We start from the raw sequence: 23,717 nt of genomic DNA on the forward strand, positions 1-23,717 counted from the left end.
CAAATATACCCAAATATAATTATGCAAATTGGTGAATTGTATGTGAATAAGTAGGATATTTATAATTTTAGTAAATTCAATCTAATTGGATGTGAACAAATATATTTATGTGAATTCGTGAAGTATATGCGACTAAGTAAGATATTTATGATTTTAGTGATTTCAGTTTAAGTGGAAGTTTACAAATAAATTTATGCAAGTTTGTGAAGTCGATGTAAGAAAATGTGTGATTCTAGATTTAAGTAAGAGTTTGAACTAGCCAACGAGCGGTAGAACTTTATCGCAATATCCCATCAATTCACAATTGCGAAGGGTATAAAAGTCTTAAAGAAGCTGGGTATTTGCAATTTTGGACATTGAGAAAATAGCAAAAATTATAGAGATTTTAAGAAAAAGTGTGAATTAGTCATACAGTATGGTCATTTTCCATTTTTACTAAGTAAACTTTAGAGAATACGTATATATGTTCATATTAAGTACGGTTTACGAGAAGATTTTTTTAGGAGTTACTCATTGTTAACCATTCACATTAGAATCCAGCAAAACTGGTAGAGAAAATTGGTAAGGTGGTTGATCTTCATTTTGAGAGGAGACTTTGTAACGCCCCCTGGATGATGGACATAATATCCTCAACGTTAACAAGCTGAGAGCTACCTCGGACGAGTGATAATATTGTAGGCCATAACTTAGATTCTCTCATAATGAGTTCCTTGCCGGCAACCATCCACCCAATTGACTTCTCACACAATAGATGTTCACGAATGGTAAATCCGACGATCCACCACACTCTTCAAACGCTATAAACAGAAGCTTCAAGCCACCGTCGAGGAGGAGGTTGCCATCAATCAGCATACAATCAGTTTGAAGAACCTCATAATTGGAACGAAGCAAGATATGAAGGATATATTCACGAATGCTGAATCTGATCTTTAGAAAAGCGTGCATCATTAAGGTATTACCATGCTGAACACATTTGTAGGGTCAGATTTACAAAAAAAAACTTAAAAACCCCAGTTCACTTGAGGCAAGCACCTAACTTTAGTAGCCACCTATTCGCCACTCATATATAGTACATGAATAACAGTCGTAACACTGAAGCACGACATTGTTCTTCCTAACATCATCCCTTCATAGCGATATGGCACACATTAGAAAAATGTACTGTTTCTCAAAAATGCAACTTGATCAATTAGTACATGAATGATGAGCTATCATAGCAGATTTGGTAATTCTGTTAAGAAAAGGAAAAATAAAAAAGACGGTAGATTACAACAATGTTAGCGTGGTTTGAAGAAAGACCTTCATAGTTCTGATGAAAGGGAAATAAATAAATAACATTAATAGAAGGAAGCTGTTGTAGGTTGTACGGAGCAATTTTCTTCTCCATGCCAATATTTTTTTCTTCCATATTTACATTAATGAATAAAAAATGACATGGCCTGCTTCAGGCATTGATAATACAGACCAAGGATTCCTGAAGCCAACTCAGTCCATAAGTTTGTACCTCTTCTCCTGAACTCCAGTAACCCCCATTTGAATCTCAACAATGGTATGCAGTGGGACCTACATAATGCACATAAATATAACAAGGACGATATTGGTCATTGTTTAAATCACATTCCAGGATTTCAGTCATGTCATTACCTCAATGTGAGGAATCTCTTTTAGAGGTTTATCCGCAAAATATGCATACAATGCCCTCAATACTGCCTGTAGCAAAAAAAGCTTTAGTGTTTCATTCTTATGTCCCACTCTCTTTCAGAATTTCCCAACTGTAAATGAGCTCTAGCTATTTCACCTGATGTGAAATCACAACCACCGGTGCACGCTGGCGCTCTAGCTCTATAATTACAGGCTCTAACCTTCATAAAGTTGGTTACCAATTTCATGAAATTACCAATAACAAATGAACCAAATTTAGCTGGATGCTCCAAGACTAACAAATCCAGGCTGCTGAAACAAATGAAAACAAACTACATACCTTTGAATAACATCAAGGTATGATTCCCCCCGAGGATATCGGTATCTGAGTTTATCCTTTTTGCGAGCTCTGAAAAAATTAGATGCACACTGTGAGAAGGCATAGAAGTAGACATCTGGTCCGAACAACATATATATGTAGAAATAAATATGGTTTCACTTGGGAATTTGGCAAGGAGAGAATGACAAACAAGAGGTCAATTGTCTATAGGAAAGCAAAAAGCAAGTACTTGTAAAATTAAGTATTAAATTTTTTCATGTATAGGTCAGCAACAAGAGGCTGCACCAAACAATCACAAAACTTGAAGAACACTTCCTGTGAGACCTGTTACCAGGAAGAATCTAGTAACTTTAAGGCAGTTCAAAACATGATGACAAGGGTGTTAAAAGCCTAAAACCTATGTCACATGGGTGCGGGTGCGAGTGCGAGTGCGGCGCAATTTTAAAATTTTTGGACACGGGGGCTCGGCTATATATATATATATATATATATCCTGTGTGCATATATGTGGTTATTGTCCTCTAAAGTTTGGCACCAGCATGAGTGTTTTTATAAACTTTGCAAATTGTACTTTTGCCCTTGCAGAAAGGGGGGTCTGGGGGCTCCCCCCGGTGCGGGTCCAAAAAAGTATATAAAAAGATCATTTTTTTTTCTGGGGCTTATGTTTGAGACTCATGCTATATATATATTTTTTAAAAAATATATATATATATAAATCATTTTTTTTTGTTTTTTACCCTAAAAATGGATAATTTTTGGACTCAGTCAACGTTGACCGAGTCCAAAAAAGGACGGACTCGGCCTCGACTCGTTGACCGAGTCCGACTCGGCGTTGACCAAGTCTGAGCCGTGTCCGTGTCCGCACCCGTGTCGGGGCGTGTCGACTCGGGTGTGGCGCCTCCCTAGCCGAGTCCGTGTGACATAGCCTAAAACCCTACATGGATGTAAAAAAGGTAATAGTGCTAGTGCCCTTTCATTTTCTAAAAAATAAAGAAAAAATCTTTTGCATGCTGAGATTTTTCTAGTGATTACAAATGCAGGAAAACCACTATTAAGAAGTAGAGGATAATTCTAGTGAACTAATACTAGAAAAAATCGATCTAAGAGTTATTAAAATTAATGTTACTTTTTCCAATATAACTTGAAGTATTGGGACATAAATAATCTAAAAAGAAAAAACACAGGGATCTATGGATCATATAAGCAAAAGGAGGAAATAATCTAAAGTTCTGCATTAAGGAATGTGCTCTTTTACTGTCAAACAAACATTATGAGAAGACCAAACAATTGACTTTTTAAAACAAAATCTAACATAAAATTACTGACATATAAAAAGAAATTGATCATGCAACAGTATGGCATATAAGTTCATAATTAAGAAACAGGGAACTGCAACAAAAAGACAAAAGATGTCTCGAAGGTTTGGTGGATGGAAAATGATAAGTTGTTACAGAAGTTAAAACATAGAAAAAGAATAGTTGACTTCAAGCAGATTATCATCCAAAACCAAAAATTGCTTAATAAGTAGTGAAGTAGGACATACTCATACTCTTCAGGCATGTTTTTCTTAATTTCTTCATAAGTCATGCCGTCACATACTCCTGCATTGATCTCATCTAGGGCACGCCATTGTATCTGCACACTTTGAACAAACTTTTTAGAATGGAAACTAGATCAACAATTAATTTAAACAAGACAAGAGATATGTCATGATAGCAACGATGTCGAAGCTTAGGGGATACCTTAGGGAAACCAACAATAGGACTTGCAGTAAGAATTGTTCTCTGAAGAGTGCTAGTCCATATCTACTTAAAAAAAAATAAAGTTAGGCACTTGTAGCATCACTGTAGTAAACACAGGTGGCAATATGATAAGAGGTTACAATAACCAACAGGAACAAACTGAAACAATACATCGAACTTAAACATAATTCAGAATAGATTGTCAATTAGCGTTTTAGCATGGTCAATAACAGGTCTCCCACAAGCAGGAATAATCAGTAGATATCATGTGCATCTTCATTGTACGCTCTTCAATATTCTTGAAAACAAACAAAATTCTCTTAGACAACTGAGGGAAAATGTCGACTAGTTCTACATAGAAATAATTAAATAATAAGAGAACATTCAAAGAGAGAGAGAGAGAGCACAAGTGACCTATTTGTCTTCCTCTTATAAGTGATATGGCTTCCTGCAGGAGAAACCTAAATCACAGCCAGGACTGATGACCACAGTTAAAAGAATAAGGTCAGTGCACTGGAACACTCGAGAAAACTGGACTACGATCGGCCAACTGAAGAGTCGGGAACACAAGGATCAAATAAACTGACTTGAAAGGCCTGTAATAAACTAGTGAAATGTTGGCCAACCAAGTATAATGAAATGAAGATCTCACAAATCACAAACCCAAATATGGGTTAATACAAAAATAGCCGCTAAGGGCCATGAGAACACAAAAATAATGGCTTTATTATGTAAAGAATGCACACAAAATGCATTCATTACAAGGGGGCCATAGGCCCATATTTATACACAAAAAACTAGCTATTGGGAAGCTCCCAACAACTAGAATTCTAGCTGTTGGGAGCTCCAACAACTAGATTTCTAGCCGTTGGGGAAGCCCCCCAATGGACAAAAATGCCCTTGAAAATACCAACAAAATACAAAATGAAGAAAAAAACAAAAATAAGAAAATACAAAAAATAAAAAGACATAAGAGGACAGTTCTGCCCCTAATGGGCAGATCCTATTATAAGGTCAAATGACCAAAATACCCTTAAAGGAAACACCTAAAATAACATACACACACATATATATACTATTAAAATATATGTACCTATTTTTGTTTAGACTACCCGATAGGGATATTTTTGTCTTTTCACATTGTTTAAATGTATTTTTTGTTTTTTATTTTTATCTTTTTTGAATCACATTGGGGCCCCACCATAGAGTCGTTGGGGCCCCAACGGTCATAAATATGATCGTTGGGAGCTCCCAATGACTCTATGTGGGAGCTCCCAATGGTCTCCCTTTTTCCCTTTGCGTTGTCTAAATAGGGGATGTCTCCTCTTGTTAATTTTATTCTTCTCAAGCTCTATTCAATAAAGATTCTACATTTTTTACTTGTTTAAAGCTCGGCTAGTTGCAAAGGGATATAGTTAAAAATATAGGATTGACTATGAAGAAACATTTGCCCCTGTGGCCCGAATGTTAACTGTCAGATGCATCATCATTGTTGGCTCAATTAACAAATGGAACATCTATGAAATGGATGTTAAAAACGCCTTTTTAAATGGTGATCTAAATAAAGAAGTATATATGAATGCTCCGCCAGGAATGAAGACTCTCAAAGGAAAAGTGTTTTGTCTTCGAAAAGCACTTTATGGTTTAAAACAAGCCTCCAAGGCTTGGCATGATAGATTTAATTCTGTAATGTTAGAAAATGACTTCTCATCCTGTTTCACTGACACTGCTCTGTTTATTAGAAAAACCAATGCAAGGATAGTCATTCTGCTTTTGTATGTGGATGATATGCTAATAACGGGAAGTGATACTAAAGGAGTTAAAAGCATAAAATCAATTTTAAAGGATAGATTTGAAATGTCTGATTTGGGATTTCTAACCTATTTTCTGGGTATTGAAGTGGCATACTTGTAATGGATCGGGTCCAGACCCAGTTCATGTATAATGTAAATTAACACTCTGTTAAGGGGTATTTTTGTACCCTAGTGTTTTACATCTTTATTATTAATAGAATGAGAGGGCAGTCACGATGGACTGAACCCCCTCTCTCTCTCTCTCTCTCTCTCTCTCTCTCTCGATGATAGGGTTTCCTTCTTTCATGGTATCAGATCGTGAATCTGGGAGTGAATCACAGCGTGAATCTGCGTGGATTCACCAGCGTCAGCAGCCGTGAATCTGTGTGGATCTCAAAGCAACGTGAATCTGCGTGGATTCACCAGCGTCAGCAGCCGTGAATCTTATCTGTGTGAATCTGGGAGTGAAGGGCTGCCAGCGTGAATCTGCGTGGAGGGCTGCCAGCGTGAATCTGGAACCACTCAAAGAAACGTGAATCTGGGAGTGAAGGGCTGCCAGCGTGAATCTGCATGGATCCATCAGCGTCAGCAGCGTGAATCTGCGTGGATCCATCAGCGTGTTTCTATCAGCAAAAATCTGGAAACGTTATTAAATCAGGTTCCCTTTTCCTTTGTAAAAAAAAAAAAGAATTTGATCATCTTTCTATCTGTGACTTTCTTTCTTGATCTGGGATTTCCTTTTAATCCCTGCTGTTTCCCTGCATTTAATCTGTGTTTCCCTGCTACCTGCTAATCACTGTTAATCTGTGATTTCCTTTTCTTTTCTTTTTCTGTTAATCTGTGATTTCGTTGGTTCTAAAGAGAACTGCCTACTGAGTATCACCTGCTAGCAGCCATCTGTTTTCCCTTATCTGAATTTTTTTTCTCTGTTTTCGTTGGTTCTGAAAAGAATTGCCTGTCGAGTATCTCCTGCTAATCACTGTTGGGTCTGGTTTCGTTGGTTCTGTCAGCCGAGTACTTTGACTGGCCAAGTGTTCTGTCATCATTGCTATCCTCAAGTTTTCTGTTAGCCGAGCAATGTTATGTTAGTCGAGCCCTCTGTTTTTGTTTTTCATACCTAAGTGTCAGTTCAAACATATTCATCAAATGGATTTTACTCACGGGAAATCATGTCTGTCCTCAAGTTTTCTCGGTCAACTAGTCTCTGAAAAACTGAATAACTGCAACTTCTTAACCTGGAAAAGACAGATCATTCCGTTTATAAAGAGTCAGGACCTCTCTGGTCATCTGAATGGATCGGTCCCACCGCCTCCAGAATTCCTTTCGCAAGAAAAGGCGGACGATAAAGGAGAACAATCTGTTGTTCTTCACAAGAATCCAGAATATGTTGCTTGGATGAAGAGGGATCAATCGCTAGTGGCATACATCACTTCAATCCTCTCACAGGAGATCCTTATTGCTCTTCCTGATGATTGTTCGGCAAAGGAGCTGTGGGATACGTTAGTTCAAACATATTTACAAATTTCTGAGGCAAGAATTATGTTTCTCAAGCGAGAATTTCAAATGCTGAAGAAAGATTCCATATCTATTATGGAATACCTAAATAAAGTGAAAGGCATCACAGATCAGTTGGTCGTTGTTGGGTGTCTTGTCAGTGAAAAAGATAAAGTACAACAAACCTTAAGTGGATTGGGGCCAAGACTATCATGTTATGACGACAACCTTACTATGTTTACCAGAACTTCCAAGGTTTGAAGATCTTCGTGCGAAATTATTGCAATATGAGATGAATTTGAAAGGATCCTCTGAAGCCTCTCATGGGAATTCCGGAACACAAGATGTGCTGGCTATGGGAATGAGTTATGGTCGAGGACGAGGAAGTTCTTTTCGAGGAAAAGGAGGCCAAGGAAGAAATAACTATGGAGGTCGTGGCATACTTCCAACACCCAATATCCAGGGACAAAGACCCATTCCCACCTGCTTCCTATGCAACAAGAAAGGGCACATTAAAGCAAATTGTTGGTTTAATCATCAAAACAAAGGGAAAGATCCACAAGCAGAGGCTAGGAAGGATGGAGAAGTAAAAGAGTTGTTGTTGGCAGCCTTGGCAGGATTGAATATGAATCAAAATGACAAAGGAATTTGGTATGTCGACTCCGGAGCAGCTACTCATGTTACAGGTGATGTAGGTAAACTCTTGACTCTTACACCTTATGTTGGAAAGAATAGCATAGTCACAGGAGATGGATCCCATCATGCAATCTCACATACTGGAAATGCCATTATACACATGTCAAAGTCCTCTCTCAAACTTCCAAGTGTCATTCATGCTCCTAATATTCAAAAGAACATTGTTTCTGTCTCAAAACTTGTTGATGATGCTAATGCTTCAGTTGAATTTACTCCCTCTTCTGTTTATGTCAAGGATCTTCGCACGAGGAGGACATTCGCTGAAGGAAAACGATGGGGCAACATGTACATCTTTCAAGAAGATCCTTCCTCCATTCATTCCAAATATTCATCCTTGAAGCCTCACCAACGTCAAGTTTTTTATTCTGATTTTATATTTACTGTTTCTGAAAGTAATAAGCCAAGACTTTGGCATAGTCGTCTTGGCCATTGTGGTCGCCATTTCATTGAAAAACTTGTCCTGAATAATCTTATTCCTAAGTCCAGTCTGAATTCAGAAGTCGTTGATACAAAATGTTTTAGTTATCATCTATGTAAGAGTCATGTTTTACCTTTTGCTTCCATCAATAAAAGAGCTTCAAGGCCATTTGAGGTCATTTGTTCAGATGTCTGGGGTCCTGCTCCAATTACTTTTTTTTCTGGCAGTAAATACTATCTTATTTTCATTGATAGTTACTCACGTTATACTTGGATATTTTTTATGAAGCACAAATCAGAAGTCTTTGGATTGTTCCAGAAATTTCACTCTTTTGTTCAAAATCATTTCTCTACCAACATTCTTAATTTCCAGTGTGATGGAGGAGGTGAATTCTCCTCGAGTGATTTTGTTAATTTTCTTCAACATAATGGGATAAAGAGAAGAGTGTCTTGCCCTCATACACCTCAACAAAATGGGATTGTTGAGAGGAAGCATCGACATATTGTTAAGACTGCAATGAGCATGATGCACGAGAGCAATCTTCCTGTATCATTATGGACTGAGGCCTTCCACTTCACAGTTCATGTGATAAATCGATTGCCCATGAGTATCTTAGAAAATAAGTCACCATACTTTTCTCTTTTGGGCATACAACCTGATTATCATGAATTACGTGTGTTTGGGTCTGTTTGTTATGTTCACATTGACAACTCACTCAAGCACAAGTTCCAAGATAAGGCTTTAAAATGCAGGTTTATAGGATATGCAGAAGATTACAAAGGGTACAGGTGTTATGATCCCCTGAGTAAGCGTGTCAAAATATCAAGGAATGTTATTTTCGATGAAATGAACTTTGCTGATCAGGATACTAATTCGACTATGGTGAATACTGATAACTCAAGCTCCAGCATTGAGGTATACTACCCATGGTTAAATTCAGAACTCTTCTCCAATGGTAAAGTAGACTGCCCAGAAAATTGCAGTCAGAAGGAGCCACATGAGGATTCAGCCAATGAGACTCAAACGGAGGAAACTGTCACATATGACTTAGAGCCAACAAGGTATAAGGGTATTGTGTACACCCGGCGAGAGAAAGAGCCCTCATTCATTCCTTGTACGAATACGGATCCATCTGGATCATCTGTTTCGCAGCAAATGGATATCAGAAGATCCTCACGGATTCGACATCAGCTTGACAGGTGGGTAAGTTATAAAAAAATTTCATTGGATTTTCAGTTATTCTTGACATCCATAAGTAAAGAGGATGAGCCTCTCATGTTCTATCAAGCTGCGAGCTCTAGAAGATGGGTAGAAGCAATGAATGAAGAAATGGAGGCCTTACATGAATGTGGGACATGGGAGATTGTACCTATACCACTGAACAAAAATGTTGTTGGGTCAAAATGGGTGTACAAGATAAAATATAAACCAGATGAGAGCATCGAAAGGTACAAGGCTCGACTTGTAGCCAAGGGATTCACACAAGAGGAAGGCCAAGACTTTGATGAAACTTTTAGTCCTGTAGTTAAAATGGGGACCATTCGCATTGTGTTGAGCCTAGCCATTAAACATGAATGGACATTGAGCCAGCTGGATGTAAAAAATGCTTTTCTGCACGGGGATTTAAAAGAAGAGGTCTACATGGAACAACCCACTGGATATGCAGAACGAGACGCCAAAAAATATGTATGCAAATTAAAGAGAGCACTTTATGGTTTGAAACAAGCTTCTCGTTCCTGGTTCGACAGTTTTTCTCTAGAAATACAATGACATGGCTTCTCTCGGTCTCTTCTGGATCACTCATTATTTGTTCACAATGAACAAGGAGTTACTACTCTTCTGTTGATATATGTAGATGACATCATCATCACATGGAATTGTAAAAGTCACATTGAGCAGGTGAAGAAGTTATTAAATCAGAGATTTAAGATGAAAAATTTGGGAGAGCTGCGATATTTTCTTGGTGTAGAAGTTGATAACAAAAATGATACACTTACCCTTACTCAACACAAATATACGTTGGACATTCTCGGCAGAGCAGGCATGACAGATTGTAAGCCGTTAACAACTCCAAGTGTCATTCATCAGAAATTGAGTTCACAAGAAGGGGATATATATGGAGATCCCACTAAGTATCGCAGTTTAGTTGGCATGTTGCAATACCTGACTTTTACTAGACCATACATAGTATATTCGGTTAATCAGGTATCCCAGTTTATGCATGAACCTCGTGTGTCACATATGGAGGCAGTCAAACATATACTTCGCTACCTAAAGGGTACAGTAGGTGATGGGCTGGTATACAAAAACAAGGAAGAATTAGATCTAGGCGGGGGCCATGAGATCGTCACTTATGCTGATGCTGATTGGGCGGGTGATCCAGACGAACGACGATCAGTATCTGGTTATTGCAGCTTCATTGGGCCAAACTTGGTATCCTGGAGCAGTAGAAAACAAAAGGCGGTTGCTAGATCAAGCATTGAGGCTGAATACAGATCGATGGCCACTGCCACAGCCGAGGGTACATGGATAAGACATCTCCTGACAGAAATGGGAGAACCGATTGCTCGGTCACTGTTGTTGTGTGACAATCAAAGTGCCATCAACATGTCATTCAATCCCATTCACCATAGTCGAGCAAAGCATATTGAAATAGATCAACATTTTATTAGGAAAAAGGTTGAAGACAAAGAGATTGAGCCTATCTATGTACCAACTGAAGAACAAGTTGCTGACATCCTCACTAAAGGGTTGACAAAGGATAGATTTTGGTTTCTGAAGAACAAGTTGTTCATGGTCCAACACCATGCACAACTTGAGGGAGGTTGAAAAGAAGTCATCGTTATCCTCATTATGTATGTCTGACCCGATCCATTTATGTAATGGATCGAGTCCAGACCCAGTTCATGTATAATGTAAATTAACACTCTGTTAAAGGGTATTTTCGTACCCTAGTGTTTTACATCTTTATTATTAATAGAATGAGAGGGCAGTCACGATGGACTGAACCCTCTTTCTCTGGAATATCTCTCTCTCTCTCTCTCACTGTCGATGATAGGGTTTCCTTCTTTCAATACTCTCATAGAGAAATTTTTTTATCTCAAACTAAGCTTGCCTTTGAGATTCTTGACAGGTCAGGTATTACTGATGATAAAGTTTATGAAACTCCTGCTATTGTAGGAGCCAAAAGAAAATTGATAATGGCATTCCGCTCTCCGATCTCACTCCCTACAGGCAACTTATGGGATCATTTATGTATCTGAGTATTACTAGACCGGATATTTTTCATGCAGTTCATACTGCAAGCCAATTTCAACATGCACCAACATCGGTTCACATGAGTGCCATTTTGTGGATCATCAGATACATGAAGGGTACACTAAATAAGGGAGTGTTTTTATTATCTTCTTCTGAATTGAAATTAATTGCTTATACTGACTCTGACTGGGGATGCGACCCAAATAACTGTCACTACACTACTGGTTTTTGCGTGTTTTTAAGAGACTCGCTGATCGCATGGAGATGCAAGAAGCAGCAAAAAATGTCTTTATCCTCTACTGAAGCTGAATATCGAGCCATGACAACTACTACCATGAAAATTGTATGGATTCATCAGCTATTAGAAGACATGGGGATCAATGTAGAAGGGTCCATCAAGCTATGTTGTGATAACAAGAGTGCAATTTATATTGCCAAAAATCATACATTTCATGAACGGACTAAACACATTGAGATGGACTGTCACTATGTTCGAGAAGCATATCTCAAATGAGTCATAGATCTTCCGTATGTAACTTCAGAATATCAGTTGACAGATTTCTTCACCAAAGCTCTATGTTCTCCGCGGTTCAACTTCCTTCTTGGCAAACTTTTGGTCATCATGCCCTAAGTTTGAGAGAGGGTGTTAAATTGTAATCCATTATTATTGTAATGCTCATATATATTTTATATATATAAAGAGAGATACATATACATATATATTTCATATATATGTACATGTATCTATCTAATTATATATATATATAAATATATATCAGCTGTAGGGGTATTCTAGTCTTTTTCTCTTTTTACGCATATTCATCTTTTTGAATATGTTTGTATATCTTTATTTTTCTCTTATTTCTTTTTAATATATGTACTTTGTGTACCTTGGGGTGCCCACATATAGTCATTGGGCCCCTCCAACGGTCACATTTGTGACCGTTGGAGGGGCTCCAACGACTATATATGGAGCCCCTCTAAGGCCCACTAAATGCTCTATAAATAGAGCCCCTCTCCTCTGTATTTGCAAAGGGCTTTGAGTCAAAGCTTAAGTGTGATCTAATAAAGTTTTAAATTCATTTTAAGCCTTAGTGCATTTGTGAGATATTGTGGGTTGTGCCTTTGTGCACAAGTGTTCTAAGTGTTTTTATTGTGCATTTGTGCACTTGTTTTCCATCAAGAACATTGTGTCTTGATCATAGTGTCTTTTTTAAGACACTTTCACAAATCCATGTATACTTCTTCATTTAAGTTTCCATTTAAGAATGCATTCTTAGCATCTAACTGATATATCAGTCATTTTCTAAAGGATGCTACTACAACTAGAGTCCTAACTGTAGTTATACGAGCTACTGAGGCAAAGGTTTCCTCGTAATCTATACCATATTCTTGAGAATATTCTTTTGCAACTAGCCTTGCTTTATATCTCTAAAGAGACCCGTCACTTTTTGTTTTAATTTTAAACACCCATCTACACCATATTGTCTTCTTTCTGATAGGAAGAGGTTGAATTACCCAAGTGTGAGCCTTGTGTAATGCATCTAATTCAATTTTTATGGATTCAACCCATTCTTTTATGTTTTTAGATCCGTTATAGTTAGATAGTTCATGATAGAAATGAATGGCTAGAAGACAAGCCAGCCCTATAGTTTGAGGAGAAGGATTCATATAAGACAAACCTACTTGGAGGCCTATGTGTTCCTTCCGACCTCTAAGTCTAGTTTCTTCAGTATTTGTTAGTTCAGATCTTTCAAGGGCACATGGATGCTCCCCATTATTTCATTTGGAGTATTGAAGAAGATCATGAGATGTCTCACTACTTGAGTCATTAATAGACTCGAAAGTTTCAATATCATTACTAATACCTTTATTGGGTAATAAATCAAATAAGAAAGCATACTCAGATTCTTCCTTAGAAACTTAAAACTCAAATCCATTGTCATTTTCTAAAAAAGTAACATTTCTAGAAACGTAAAGTTTATCATTTATTTTATCATAACATCGATATCCTTTTTTATTATCAGCATAACCAAGAAAGACACATTTTATGGCTTTAGGAGAGAGTTTGTTATATTTTTCAAGAAGCACGAAGCATTTACAACTAAATACCCTTAGCCCTTTCAAATCATGAGAAACTTTAAAGAGTTTTTCAATAGGAGATTTGTTTTTCAATGTTTGAGAAGACATTCTATTTATTAGATAAACCGCGGTTAGGGTGGCTTCAAACCCAAAATTATTTTGAAATTTCTTTTAAAATAAGTAGAGTTCTAATAGTTTCAATGATGTGACGATGTTTTCTTTCAGAAATCCCATTTTGTTAAGGAGTCCTAAGACATATTTTTGATGAACAATTCCATAAATTTTTAGATATAGTTGAAATTCATTCGAAAGAAACTCTCCCCCAGAGTCGGAGGGATAGACTTTAATGTTTTTTTTAAATTGGTTTTTAACAATATTATGAAAGTTTTTAAAACATGAAAAACTTCGAATTTGAGTTTTAGGAAGTAAATCCAAGTATGTCTACTAAAATCATCTATAAATGTAACATAATACGAATAACCAGCTTTTGACATAACAAGAGCGGGACCCCATACATCCGAATGCACTAATTCAAAAATTACATGTGACACAGAGGTTCTAGATCCAAAAGGTACCATTTGCATTGTATACAATCTTCACATACAAAATTTTTATCTTTATAAAAATTTTCCAAAAATGAAAAAAGAGATAATTTGGATATACTTGGATGTCCTAATCTTTTATGCCAAAGATCCAGATTAATGTCTTTGACATGATTACAAAATGAGTTTTTTGGTAAACACAAGAAATCTATGTAGTAAAGGTCTCCTCGTCTATGGCCTTGCCCAATCAGCTTTCCTGACTAGAGATCCTGCACCCAACAAGCCTTAGATGAGAAGAATACTTTATAACCGTAGTCAGAAATTTGGAAGACTGAAAAGAGATTTAAATCCAGTTTGGAAATAACTCTAACTTTTGGGATAAAATTTTTTTTTGAATTATCATCAAGATTTCCTATGCTTCTGACTTTTAAAGAGGTACCATCGGTAGTTGATACACATGAAAAATATGATTTAGTGCAATCGAATAAGAGAGACTCATTGTGAGTCATGTGAAAAGAGGCACCGAATCTAAAATCCAAAAAGTTTTACCTAGAGGAGAAGAGGAAGAGATAGCGACGCCGGATGTAGAAGGGCTTGAGAATTTGTGAGACTGTCTCTGCTATTTGAGCAAGATTTAATTCATTGAAGTTGCTCCCTTTTCTTGATTCTTGAGATTCTTCACTTAAGGCGGCCACCTTTTTAAATTTGGGACACTCCGGTCTTATATGCTTTGGTTCCTTACAATGGTGACAGATAATTTTACCTTTGTATCCTCCTCCATTATGTCCTTCTCCATTAAACTTCTTCTCAAAGTGAGGTGGTTTATATGTTTTTACAAAGTTTCTGGGTCTTGCCATGGCAAGAACCTCATCATTAGACTAATGCATTCCAAGTCTTGTCGCTTCTTGACAAATTTGAGCAAGGGCATCACTTATAGGAGTAGTGGCCCTATGAAGGAAGATCTTACTGTTAAATTGTATCTCTCTTATGTAAATATTTACATATATATATAAAGAGAGATGCATATACATATATACATGATGTATATATGTATATGTATCTATCTTTATATATATATATATATATATATATGTAAATATATTAAAACCCGCAAGGGTATTATAGTCATTTCCCTTCTTTTGCGCATATTCATAATTATGAATATGTTGTAATATTTTTTTTACTTTTACTTTTTCTTCTTTTTCTTTTTTCTTCATTTTATTTTTTCTTTTTTGTTTGACTCAAGTCAAACTTGGAGGGGGCTCAACACTAGCTGTTGAGCCTCTCCAACGGTTAGAATTCTAACTGTTGGAGGGGCTCAAACAGCTAGTGGAGCCCCTCCAAGGCTCCTTGCTTCTTATAAATAGGGGAGTTCCCCCTTTGTAAAACTCACTTCTTGGAGCTTTTGTTCTCCATTCTTCTCAATAAAATTCTTTATATTTTGTATGCCTTTGTGCATTTGAGTTTCTTTATTGTACCTTCGTGTACATTTGTTCTAAGTGTTCTTGTGCATTTGTGCACATTGGTGGTGTTGTGCTTATCACACACTTTATCTCTTTTTTGAAATATTTTCACATGGTATCAGAGCTAGGCTTAAAGGAAAAGAAGATCGTGCATTTTTCTCTCTTCGTTGGAGTACCTCGTAAAGTGTGCCATCGAGTTGTGGTGGTTGGAGTGAAGACTCGGTCCTTCATTCTATATTTTAGAAGCTTTCTACATCAAGAAGGAACTCTTTTCACATTGTGGTACGCATTTATTTCTCTTTGTATCCTCTCTAATGGGCGAAAAAGATTCTCACTTCTCTCTTGGCTTCAAATTAAAAGAAACGAATTATCATGTATGGGCCGGGAATATGGAGGCCCATATAAAAGGAAAGGGTCTTTGGGGGATATGTTCAAGGAACTATTCCCGAACCCGAACCTAAAATTACTATCCTTGAGAGAGGGGAGATCAAGGTTCTTGAGGGAGAAGAAAGAGAAAAGGCTTTTGAAGAATACAATAAGAAGCATGAAGAGTGGAAAATGAAAAATTACAAAATACTCTCATGGTTCTTCTCTTCGGTTGAGACCAAAATTAATGCCAACATTCTAAAGTTCAAAAAGGCATATCAAGTATGGGAATATCTTGAAAGAATGTATACTTCAAGAGATTTGTCCCATAAATACTATCTCCAAAAGAAGGCTTTAACCCTTCAACAAGGAGAAATGTCTGTTAGAGAGTATGTTGCCGAGTTATCCACTATTTGGGATGAGCTTGCTCTCCAACAACCTAAATGGAGTGGTGAGGCTATTGAATTGAGAGCCAAACAATTAGAAGATGATCATTTCTTTAACTTTTTAAATGGGCTTAGACCCGAGTTTGAACAAACTAGATCCTCTCTCTTGTCTTCTTTCTCTTCTCCTCCATTGGAAGATGTGCTTACCAAATTAAGTGGAGAAGAAACTAGATTAAGAATGAATAAAACCAATCTAAGTGTGTTGGTCGTTCCCTCTAAAGATGAGGATGAGGGTGCTTATGTTGTCTCAAGACCGGGGAATAATGTTAAAACCTATAAACCCCCTCATTTTAACAAAAATCAATGAGGAAGAGAAAATGGTGGGCATTATGGAAGAAGAGATTATAGTAAGATCATATGCCATTTTTGCAAAGAACCGGGTCACATTAAACCGGTATGCCCTAAATGGAAGAAGATGGTGGCTATGTCTACTACTTTCCAATCAACCAAGGAGGAAGGTCCATCAACTTCCAACCATGCTACTTTGTCTCTCAATCAAATCATGGAAGCTCTTCAACCACTCCTCAAGGGATCCGTTTCCGGAGCAGCCATGACCACCTTCTCTCCTCCCGATAAGACTCTTTGGCTCTTAGACTCGGGTGCATCCTTTCATATGACTCTAAATGTTTTTGCACTTTCTAAATACTCAAAAAATTTGTCACCCTCTTTTGTCTCTACCGCGGATGGGGCTTCTCTTGAAATAAAAGGAATTGGTGATTTTGAAAGACAAGGTTTTTCTATCCCTAAAGTTAGATTTATAGCAAAACTAAATTTAAATTTGATTTCCGTCTCTCAACTATCGGATCATGGGTGTGATATCAAATTCTCATCAAATAAATGTTGGATACAGGATCGCCGGTCCGGGAAGTTGATTGGGGAAGGCTCTAGGAAGGGAGATCTTTATCTCATGGAATTTCTTCAAATTCCAAAAACCTCTTTTTGTAATGTTGCCCAACATAAAGATATAAATGTTTGGCATAAACGCCTTGGGCATCCAAATATTGTCAAGCTTTCTTATTTACATTTTGCTAAAACTTTATGTAAAGACAATTTCAATTGTAATGATTGTATTCTTGGTAAAATGAGAAGCTTACCTTTTGGACAAAGAACTATGTTTTCAACTAAGCCTTTTGAAATTGTGCATTCGGATGTTTGGGAACCGGCACCCGTTGTGTCTAAGGAAGGTTTTTCGTATTATGTTATTTATGTGGATGATTTCTCAAGGTACAGTTCGATATACTTCCTCAAACATAAACATGAGGTTTTCTCTACTTTAAAGGTTTTTCACATGTTAATACAAAATCAATTCAATAGTAAATTACAAATTCTTAGAACCGATTCTGGGGGAGAATATCTCTCAAATGATTTCAAAAGTTATATTGAAAATAATGGGATTGTTCATCAAAGGTCTTGTCCCAAAACTCAACAAAATGGGTTGGCCGAACGAAAACATAGACACATAATTGAAACTACAATAACTTTGCTCATTTCTCAAAAAATTCCAAAAAGATTTTGGGCCGAAGCGGCTCTTGCATCGGTTTATCTCATAAACCGACTTCCATCCAAAAACTTGAATCAAATATCTCCATATGAAATCTTGTATAAAAAAGAACCCGATTACAATAGGTTAAGAATTTTTTATTGTAAATGTTTTGTTCTCACCGATAAGAATGATAAATTATCTCCCAAAGCTATTCCTTGTGCGTTTTTGGGATATTCGGAAACACAAAAAGGTTTTAGGTGTTATGATATTAAAAATGATAAACTATATGTTTCAAGAAATGTAACCTTTTTAAAAAACATAAGTGGTTTTGAAGAACACAAAACTCATGAAGATAATGTCGATTACTCTTTTTTGTTTGAACTATTATCTAGAAATGAAGATTTTTTTAGTGATGATGAATTGAATGAGAATGAGGATATAAGTGAAAGTATTCCTCAAACCATTCATGATGAAGAAGAAATGATAAATGAACCAATTACCTATACACATAGAGATAAAAGCACTTTTAGAAGTGCAATAGAGAAATATAGTGACCTTAGTGAATCTTCCAACCACTCTCGAAGAACTGAAAGATCTAGGAAAAATCCTTCTAGATTTATTTCCTATGAGTCTTTTTCTCCAAAACATAGGGCATGTCTTAGTGTCATTCACTCATATCAAGAACCTAGAAATTTTAAGGAAGCTAAGGAAATGATATAGTGGAGGGATGCCATGGACAACGAACTTAGAGCCCTCAACAAAGCCAAAACTTGGGTTTTTCAATATCTTCCAAAAAGAAAGAAAACAATAGGATGTAGATGGGTTTTTAAAGTCAAAACCAAGAGTGATGGCACTCTCGAAAGGTATAAAGCCTGTCTTGTCGCAAAAGGATATAGTCAAGAATACGGCATCGATTACGAAAAAACCTTTGCCCCTGTTGCACGAATGGTTACTGTAAGATGTTTGATCACCATTGCATCTATTAAAAAATAGAATATTTACCGAATGGATGTTAAAAATGCCTTTCTAAATGGGGACCTTAATGAAGAAGTCTACATGGATGCTCCTCCTGGTATGAACGTACCAAAGGGGAAAGTCCTTCGTTTGCAAAAAGCGTTTTATGGTTTAAAACAAGCCCCTAAAGCTTGGTATGATTGATTTAATGATGTGATGGTTTAAGATGGTTTTACCTCATGCTACATTGACACTGCTCTGTTCGTCAAAAAGTCTGATGCAGGAATTGTGATTTTACTGTTGTATGTTGATGATATGTTGATAACAGGTAGTGACATAAAGGGCATCAGAAACATTAAAACCACTTTAAAGGAAAGGTTTGAAATGTCAGACTTGGGGTATCTGACTTACTTTCTTGGTATCGAGGTAGCCTACTCTCATAGAGGCTATTTTTTGTCTCAAACTAAACTTGCTTGTGAGATTCTTGACAGATCAGGTATTACTGATGATAAAATATGTGAGACCCCTGAAATTGTGGGACAAAAAATGAAGATCGATGATGGGAAACCTTTGGAGGATCCTACCCCCTACCGGCAACTTGTGGGATCTCTAATGCATCTTAGCATCACAAGGCCGGACATCTCTCATGCCGTGCATACTGCAAGCCAATTTCAGCATGCTCCTACATCCGTTCATATGAGTGTCGTTCTCCGAGTTGTCAGATATATAAAGAGAACTTTAAACAAGGGAGTTTTCCTTTCCTCATCTTCTGAGTTAAATTTAATTGCATACACTGACTCTGATTGGGGAGGTGACCCAAATAATCGTCACTCCACTACAGGTTTTTGCATTTTTTTAGGTGAATCCCTGATCTCATGGAGATGTAAGAAACAACAGAAGGTGTCTCTATCGTCCACCGAAGCAGAATATCGAGCCATGGCTTCTACAACTATGGAGATTGTTTGGATTCATCAGTTGCTGCAAGACATGGGAATTCCAATTCAAGAACCCACAAAGTTGTGTTGTGATAATAAGAGTGCAATCTATATTGCTAAGAATCACACTTTTCATGAGTGGACAAAGCATATTGAGATGGACTGCTATTATGTCAGAGAGGCATATCTACAAAAAGTCATCGATCTTCCTTATGTGACTTCAGAATATCAGTTGGTAGATTTCTTCACCAAGGCGCTTTGCTCTTCAAGATTCAACTTTCTCCTTAGCAAACTTTCGGTCATTGTGCCCTAAGTTTGGGGGAGGGTGTTAAATTGTATCTCTCTTGTGTAAATATTTACATATATATATAAAGAGAGATACATATACATATATACATGATGTATATATGTATATGTATCTATCTTTATATATATATATATATATATATATATATATATATATATATATTAAAACCCGCAAGGGTATTATAGTCATTTCCCTTCTTTTGCGCATATTCATAATTATGAATATGTTGTAATATTTTTTGTACTTTTACTTTTTCTTCTTTTTCTTTTTTCTTCATTTTATTTTTTATTTTTTGTTTGACTCAAGTCAAACTTGGAGGGGGCTCAACACTAGCTGTTGAGCCTCTCCAACGGTTAGAATTCTAACCGTTGGAGGGGCTCCAACAGCTAGTGGAGCCCCTCCAAGGCTCCTTGCTTCTTATAAATAGGGGAGTTCCCTCTTTGTAAAACTCACTTCTTGGAGCTTTTGTTCTCCATTCTTCTCAATAAAATTCTTTATATTTTGTATGCCTTTGTGCATTTGAGTTTCTTTATTGTACCTTCGTGTACATTTGTTCTAAGTGTTCTTGTGCATTTGTGCACGTTGGTGGTGTTGTGCTTATCGCACACTTTATCTCTTTTTTGAGATATTTTCACACTTGCTCAAATTCTGATCAAAGGCCATAAAGGAAAGAAAAAATATTTTCTCTTTCAATTTTGGATCTTCTTATATTAATAGCCGAACCTCCCCATTTTGGTTCCAACATAGCTAATTCATCTCAAATAGGGGATAAGATACCGTAAAAATCTCTTACACCCTTATCTCCTTGTTTAGAATTACGTAACTTGGAGATAATAGAGTCTAACCATATCCTTTTGGATAAAGGTACCTTTTAGAAAGCCCCATACATCACATGCCTTCTTGAACTTGATGATATTGGTGGCGATTTTAAACTCAATGGTATTCATAAACTATGAGAGTATTTGCACATTGATTGCTTCCCAATCTTCCATTTTCTTTTGATATTCTTACAAGGCTTTCTCCTTCTTCAGACAAGGCCTTAACTTGATCTCCTTCTCTTGTCAAAATGAGTTGTGGTTCACAAGTAGAACCACTAACAAAACCCCATAATTTTTTACCCTTGATGTGATTTTTCATTGTCGTTGCCCACATCAAGTAATTGTTTTCATTGAGCTTGTAAGTGATGACGGTGGCAGACTCTCTTTCTCCCATGATGAATACTTGAATATTTGAGTAGAGGATCAAAGGATCGAAGAACACTTCTTCGCGTGAAGTAGATACGTGATTCACCTTCTCTCAAGAACCTTACTCTGATACCATGAAATGAAACAAGGGTGAACAAATATAATCCCAACAAAGGGCTTATACACACACGAATCGAGGTTCAAATGAACCGATTACAATCTCATATGAGATGAAATATAAAACAACAAAAGGCATAAAAAGCCTATTGGAAAAGAGAAAGAGCTTTTATATATAATACTAAAATGCTTCAAAGAGCATTCGAATTCAATTAAGGAGTGAGGCTCTATTTATACAGCCTCACTCAAGAAGTGGGAGGCAGTCCAATTGGACTGCCTTCCAACATTCATATTTATGACCGTTGGGAGGCAGTCCAACGACTAGTTGGACCATCTCCCAACAGTCATAAGTTACAAGGTTTTAAAAAAACAAAAAACTAAAAAGAAAAAGAACTAAAAAGGAAAAGAAATATTACACTTAAGTCCCTAGTGGACTGTACTACATACAAAAAGACAAAAATACCCTTGTCAGGTATTTATATACATAATTTTAACATCCAACACTCTTTTCGCCTTGTTTACAATTATGAATTTTATCTTGAAATTTCCATCTAAAGGCAATATCACATTGTGTATATGTTTGCTTGATAAAGAGTCATGTTTCATTGGCTCTCTCAAATTCCAAAATAGTCTCACAAGTGTCTTCATTCATACTTTCCATGAGTAAGGAAAGAACCTTGGCATAGACAATTTCTCATTCTTTCAAGGCTTTCTTATAACTCACAAGAATTTTCGCTTTTTCATCTCCTTTGAGCACTTCTTTAATGGTTCTATCTTTATCTTTTATGGATTTTGTGAGAGTAAGTTGAAGCTCAATCAACAAACTTCCAGAAACCTTTTCTAACAAGAATCCTTTTAATGGCGGTAGCCCATAGAATGTAATTTTTTTCATCAAATTTAATGGAACTACCATCACAACTTCTTTGTTGGCCATGGAACCAAAGTATACAAGACAAGAGAGAAAGAATAAAGAGAAGGAATATGTACTAGGAGAAATTTTCAGCTTCCTTTGAAGGACCAATACTTCTATGCATTCACCAGATGATAAATCTTAAAGAGGAGTGGGCATGCTTCCCAAGGAAAGAACCGATCTTTGCAACACTCAAATATGTTTGAGAAGCCGAATATCACTAAGGAATCGAACGAGCTCTGATACCATGTCACAAACCAATGTAATGCTATAATGAGCCACTTATGGGCTAGAACACAATCTTGAGAGATGACCACTTATAGGTCAAACACAAATAGAATCTCGGAATGAACCACTTAAGGGCTGAAACACATGAAAAATGTATATTGAATTAGGGAGAATCCCTTAGAAGCTTACAAACATTGTTCGGGGGGTTTGCCCCATATATATATGTTAAGACATATGTAATAATACATCTATATATATATATATAAATATAGATGTATTCACCATAATACCCGATAGGGGTATTATGGTCTTTTCACAAGTACCCAATAGGGGTACTTGTTTTATTCCTTTTATTTTTGTTTTTTTTATTTTTTAGAATGTTTATTGGGATACCAAAGGGGCCCCACAATGGAGTCGTTGGGGCCCCCAACGGTCACAATTGTGACCGTTGGGGGCTCCCAACGACTCTATTGGGAGCCCCCTTTGGACTCCCTTTGCTTATAAATAGGGGGAACCCCCTTGTATCTTGTATTGCTTTTAGAGAGCTCCTCTCCAATAAAAGGGATATTATTTTTATGTGTGTAGCCTTGTTATAAGGCCCTTCGTATATCCCTTGGTGGATTTACTCTCTTATGCTTGTTTCGTTTGTCCGTGTTGGACATAGTAAATGCATTGGCATTCTTGGATTCTTCCGCATACTTCATTACATGGTATCAGAGCCATACGATCTTCTAAGGTGAAATCGTGTCTCTCTCTACTTCCTTTCTTTTTTTTTTACATCTTCATTTTGTAGCAATGGAAGTCAAGATCGATCTATCATTCAAGCTCAATGAGAAAAATTACATGATGTGGGCATCCGCAATGGAGAATAATCTCAAAGGCAAGAAGCTTTGGGGTTATGTAATGGAAACCGTTCCGGAACCCCAACTTAAGCTCACAAAGATGGAAGAAGATCAAGAGAAAGCACTTGAAGGTGATGCTCGTCTCAAGGCCATTGAAGATTATCATCACCAAATGGAAGATTGGGAGAGCAACCATGCAAAAATCCTAGCATGGTTTATGAATAATGTCAAACTTAAGGTATGTGCAAATATTGCAAAATTCCGCCGGGCAAATGAAGTTTGGTTTTTTATGAAGGGTATGTATACCCAAAAGGATCTTGCAAGAGCTTATTTTTTTCAAGAAAAAGTGAGAACCACAAAACAAGGCGACCTGAGCATACAAGACTATTATAGTGCTCTAAATCCTTTGTGGGATGAATTGACTCTTTTAGAGCCTAAATGGGTGGCTACGGAGGATGAAAAACTAAGACAAAAAC

At 36.8% G+C, this 23,717-nt stretch overlaps 1 protein-coding gene across 2 annotated transcripts in view; it reads right to left on the bottom strand.

Annotated features, from left to right (window-relative positions):
- Nucleotides 1-1,221: 1,221 nt before the first annotated feature.
- The window catches only part of LOC149839445 (6-phosphofructo-2-kinase/fructose-2,6-bisphosphatase-like), a 200,072-nt gene continuing 177,576 nt past the window's right edge, over nt 1,222-23,717 (bottom strand). The window contains exons 18-23 of one of the 2 annotated variants that reach the window (XM_090002555.1): nt 3,724-3,786; nt 3,525-3,616; nt 1,982-2,050; nt 1,799-1,862; nt 1,645-1,710; nt 1,222-1,563 (exon numbers count right to left, since the gene is read on the bottom strand). In XM_090002555.1, the coding sequence (XP_089858681.1) occupies nt 1,486-1,563; nt 1,645-1,710; nt 1,799-1,862; nt 1,982-2,050; nt 3,525-3,616; nt 3,724-3,786 (432 nt within the window). In that variant the 3' untranslated portion in view covers nt 1,222-1,485. Of the gene's footprint in view, nt 1,564-1,644; nt 1,711-1,798; nt 1,863-1,981; nt 2,051-3,524; nt 3,624-3,723; nt 3,787-23,717 lie in introns of both variants that reach the window. The other variant, XR_016431325.1, reaches the window with a different exon arrangement.

The sequence above is a fragment of the Nuphar pumila genome, chromosome 4 (genome assembly GCF_984573655.1).
Source record: "Nuphar pumila chromosome 4, dmNupPumi1.hap1.1, whole genome shotgun sequence".
Lineage (NCBI taxonomy): Eukaryota > Viridiplantae > Streptophyta > Magnoliopsida > Nymphaeales > Nymphaeaceae > Nuphar > Nuphar pumila.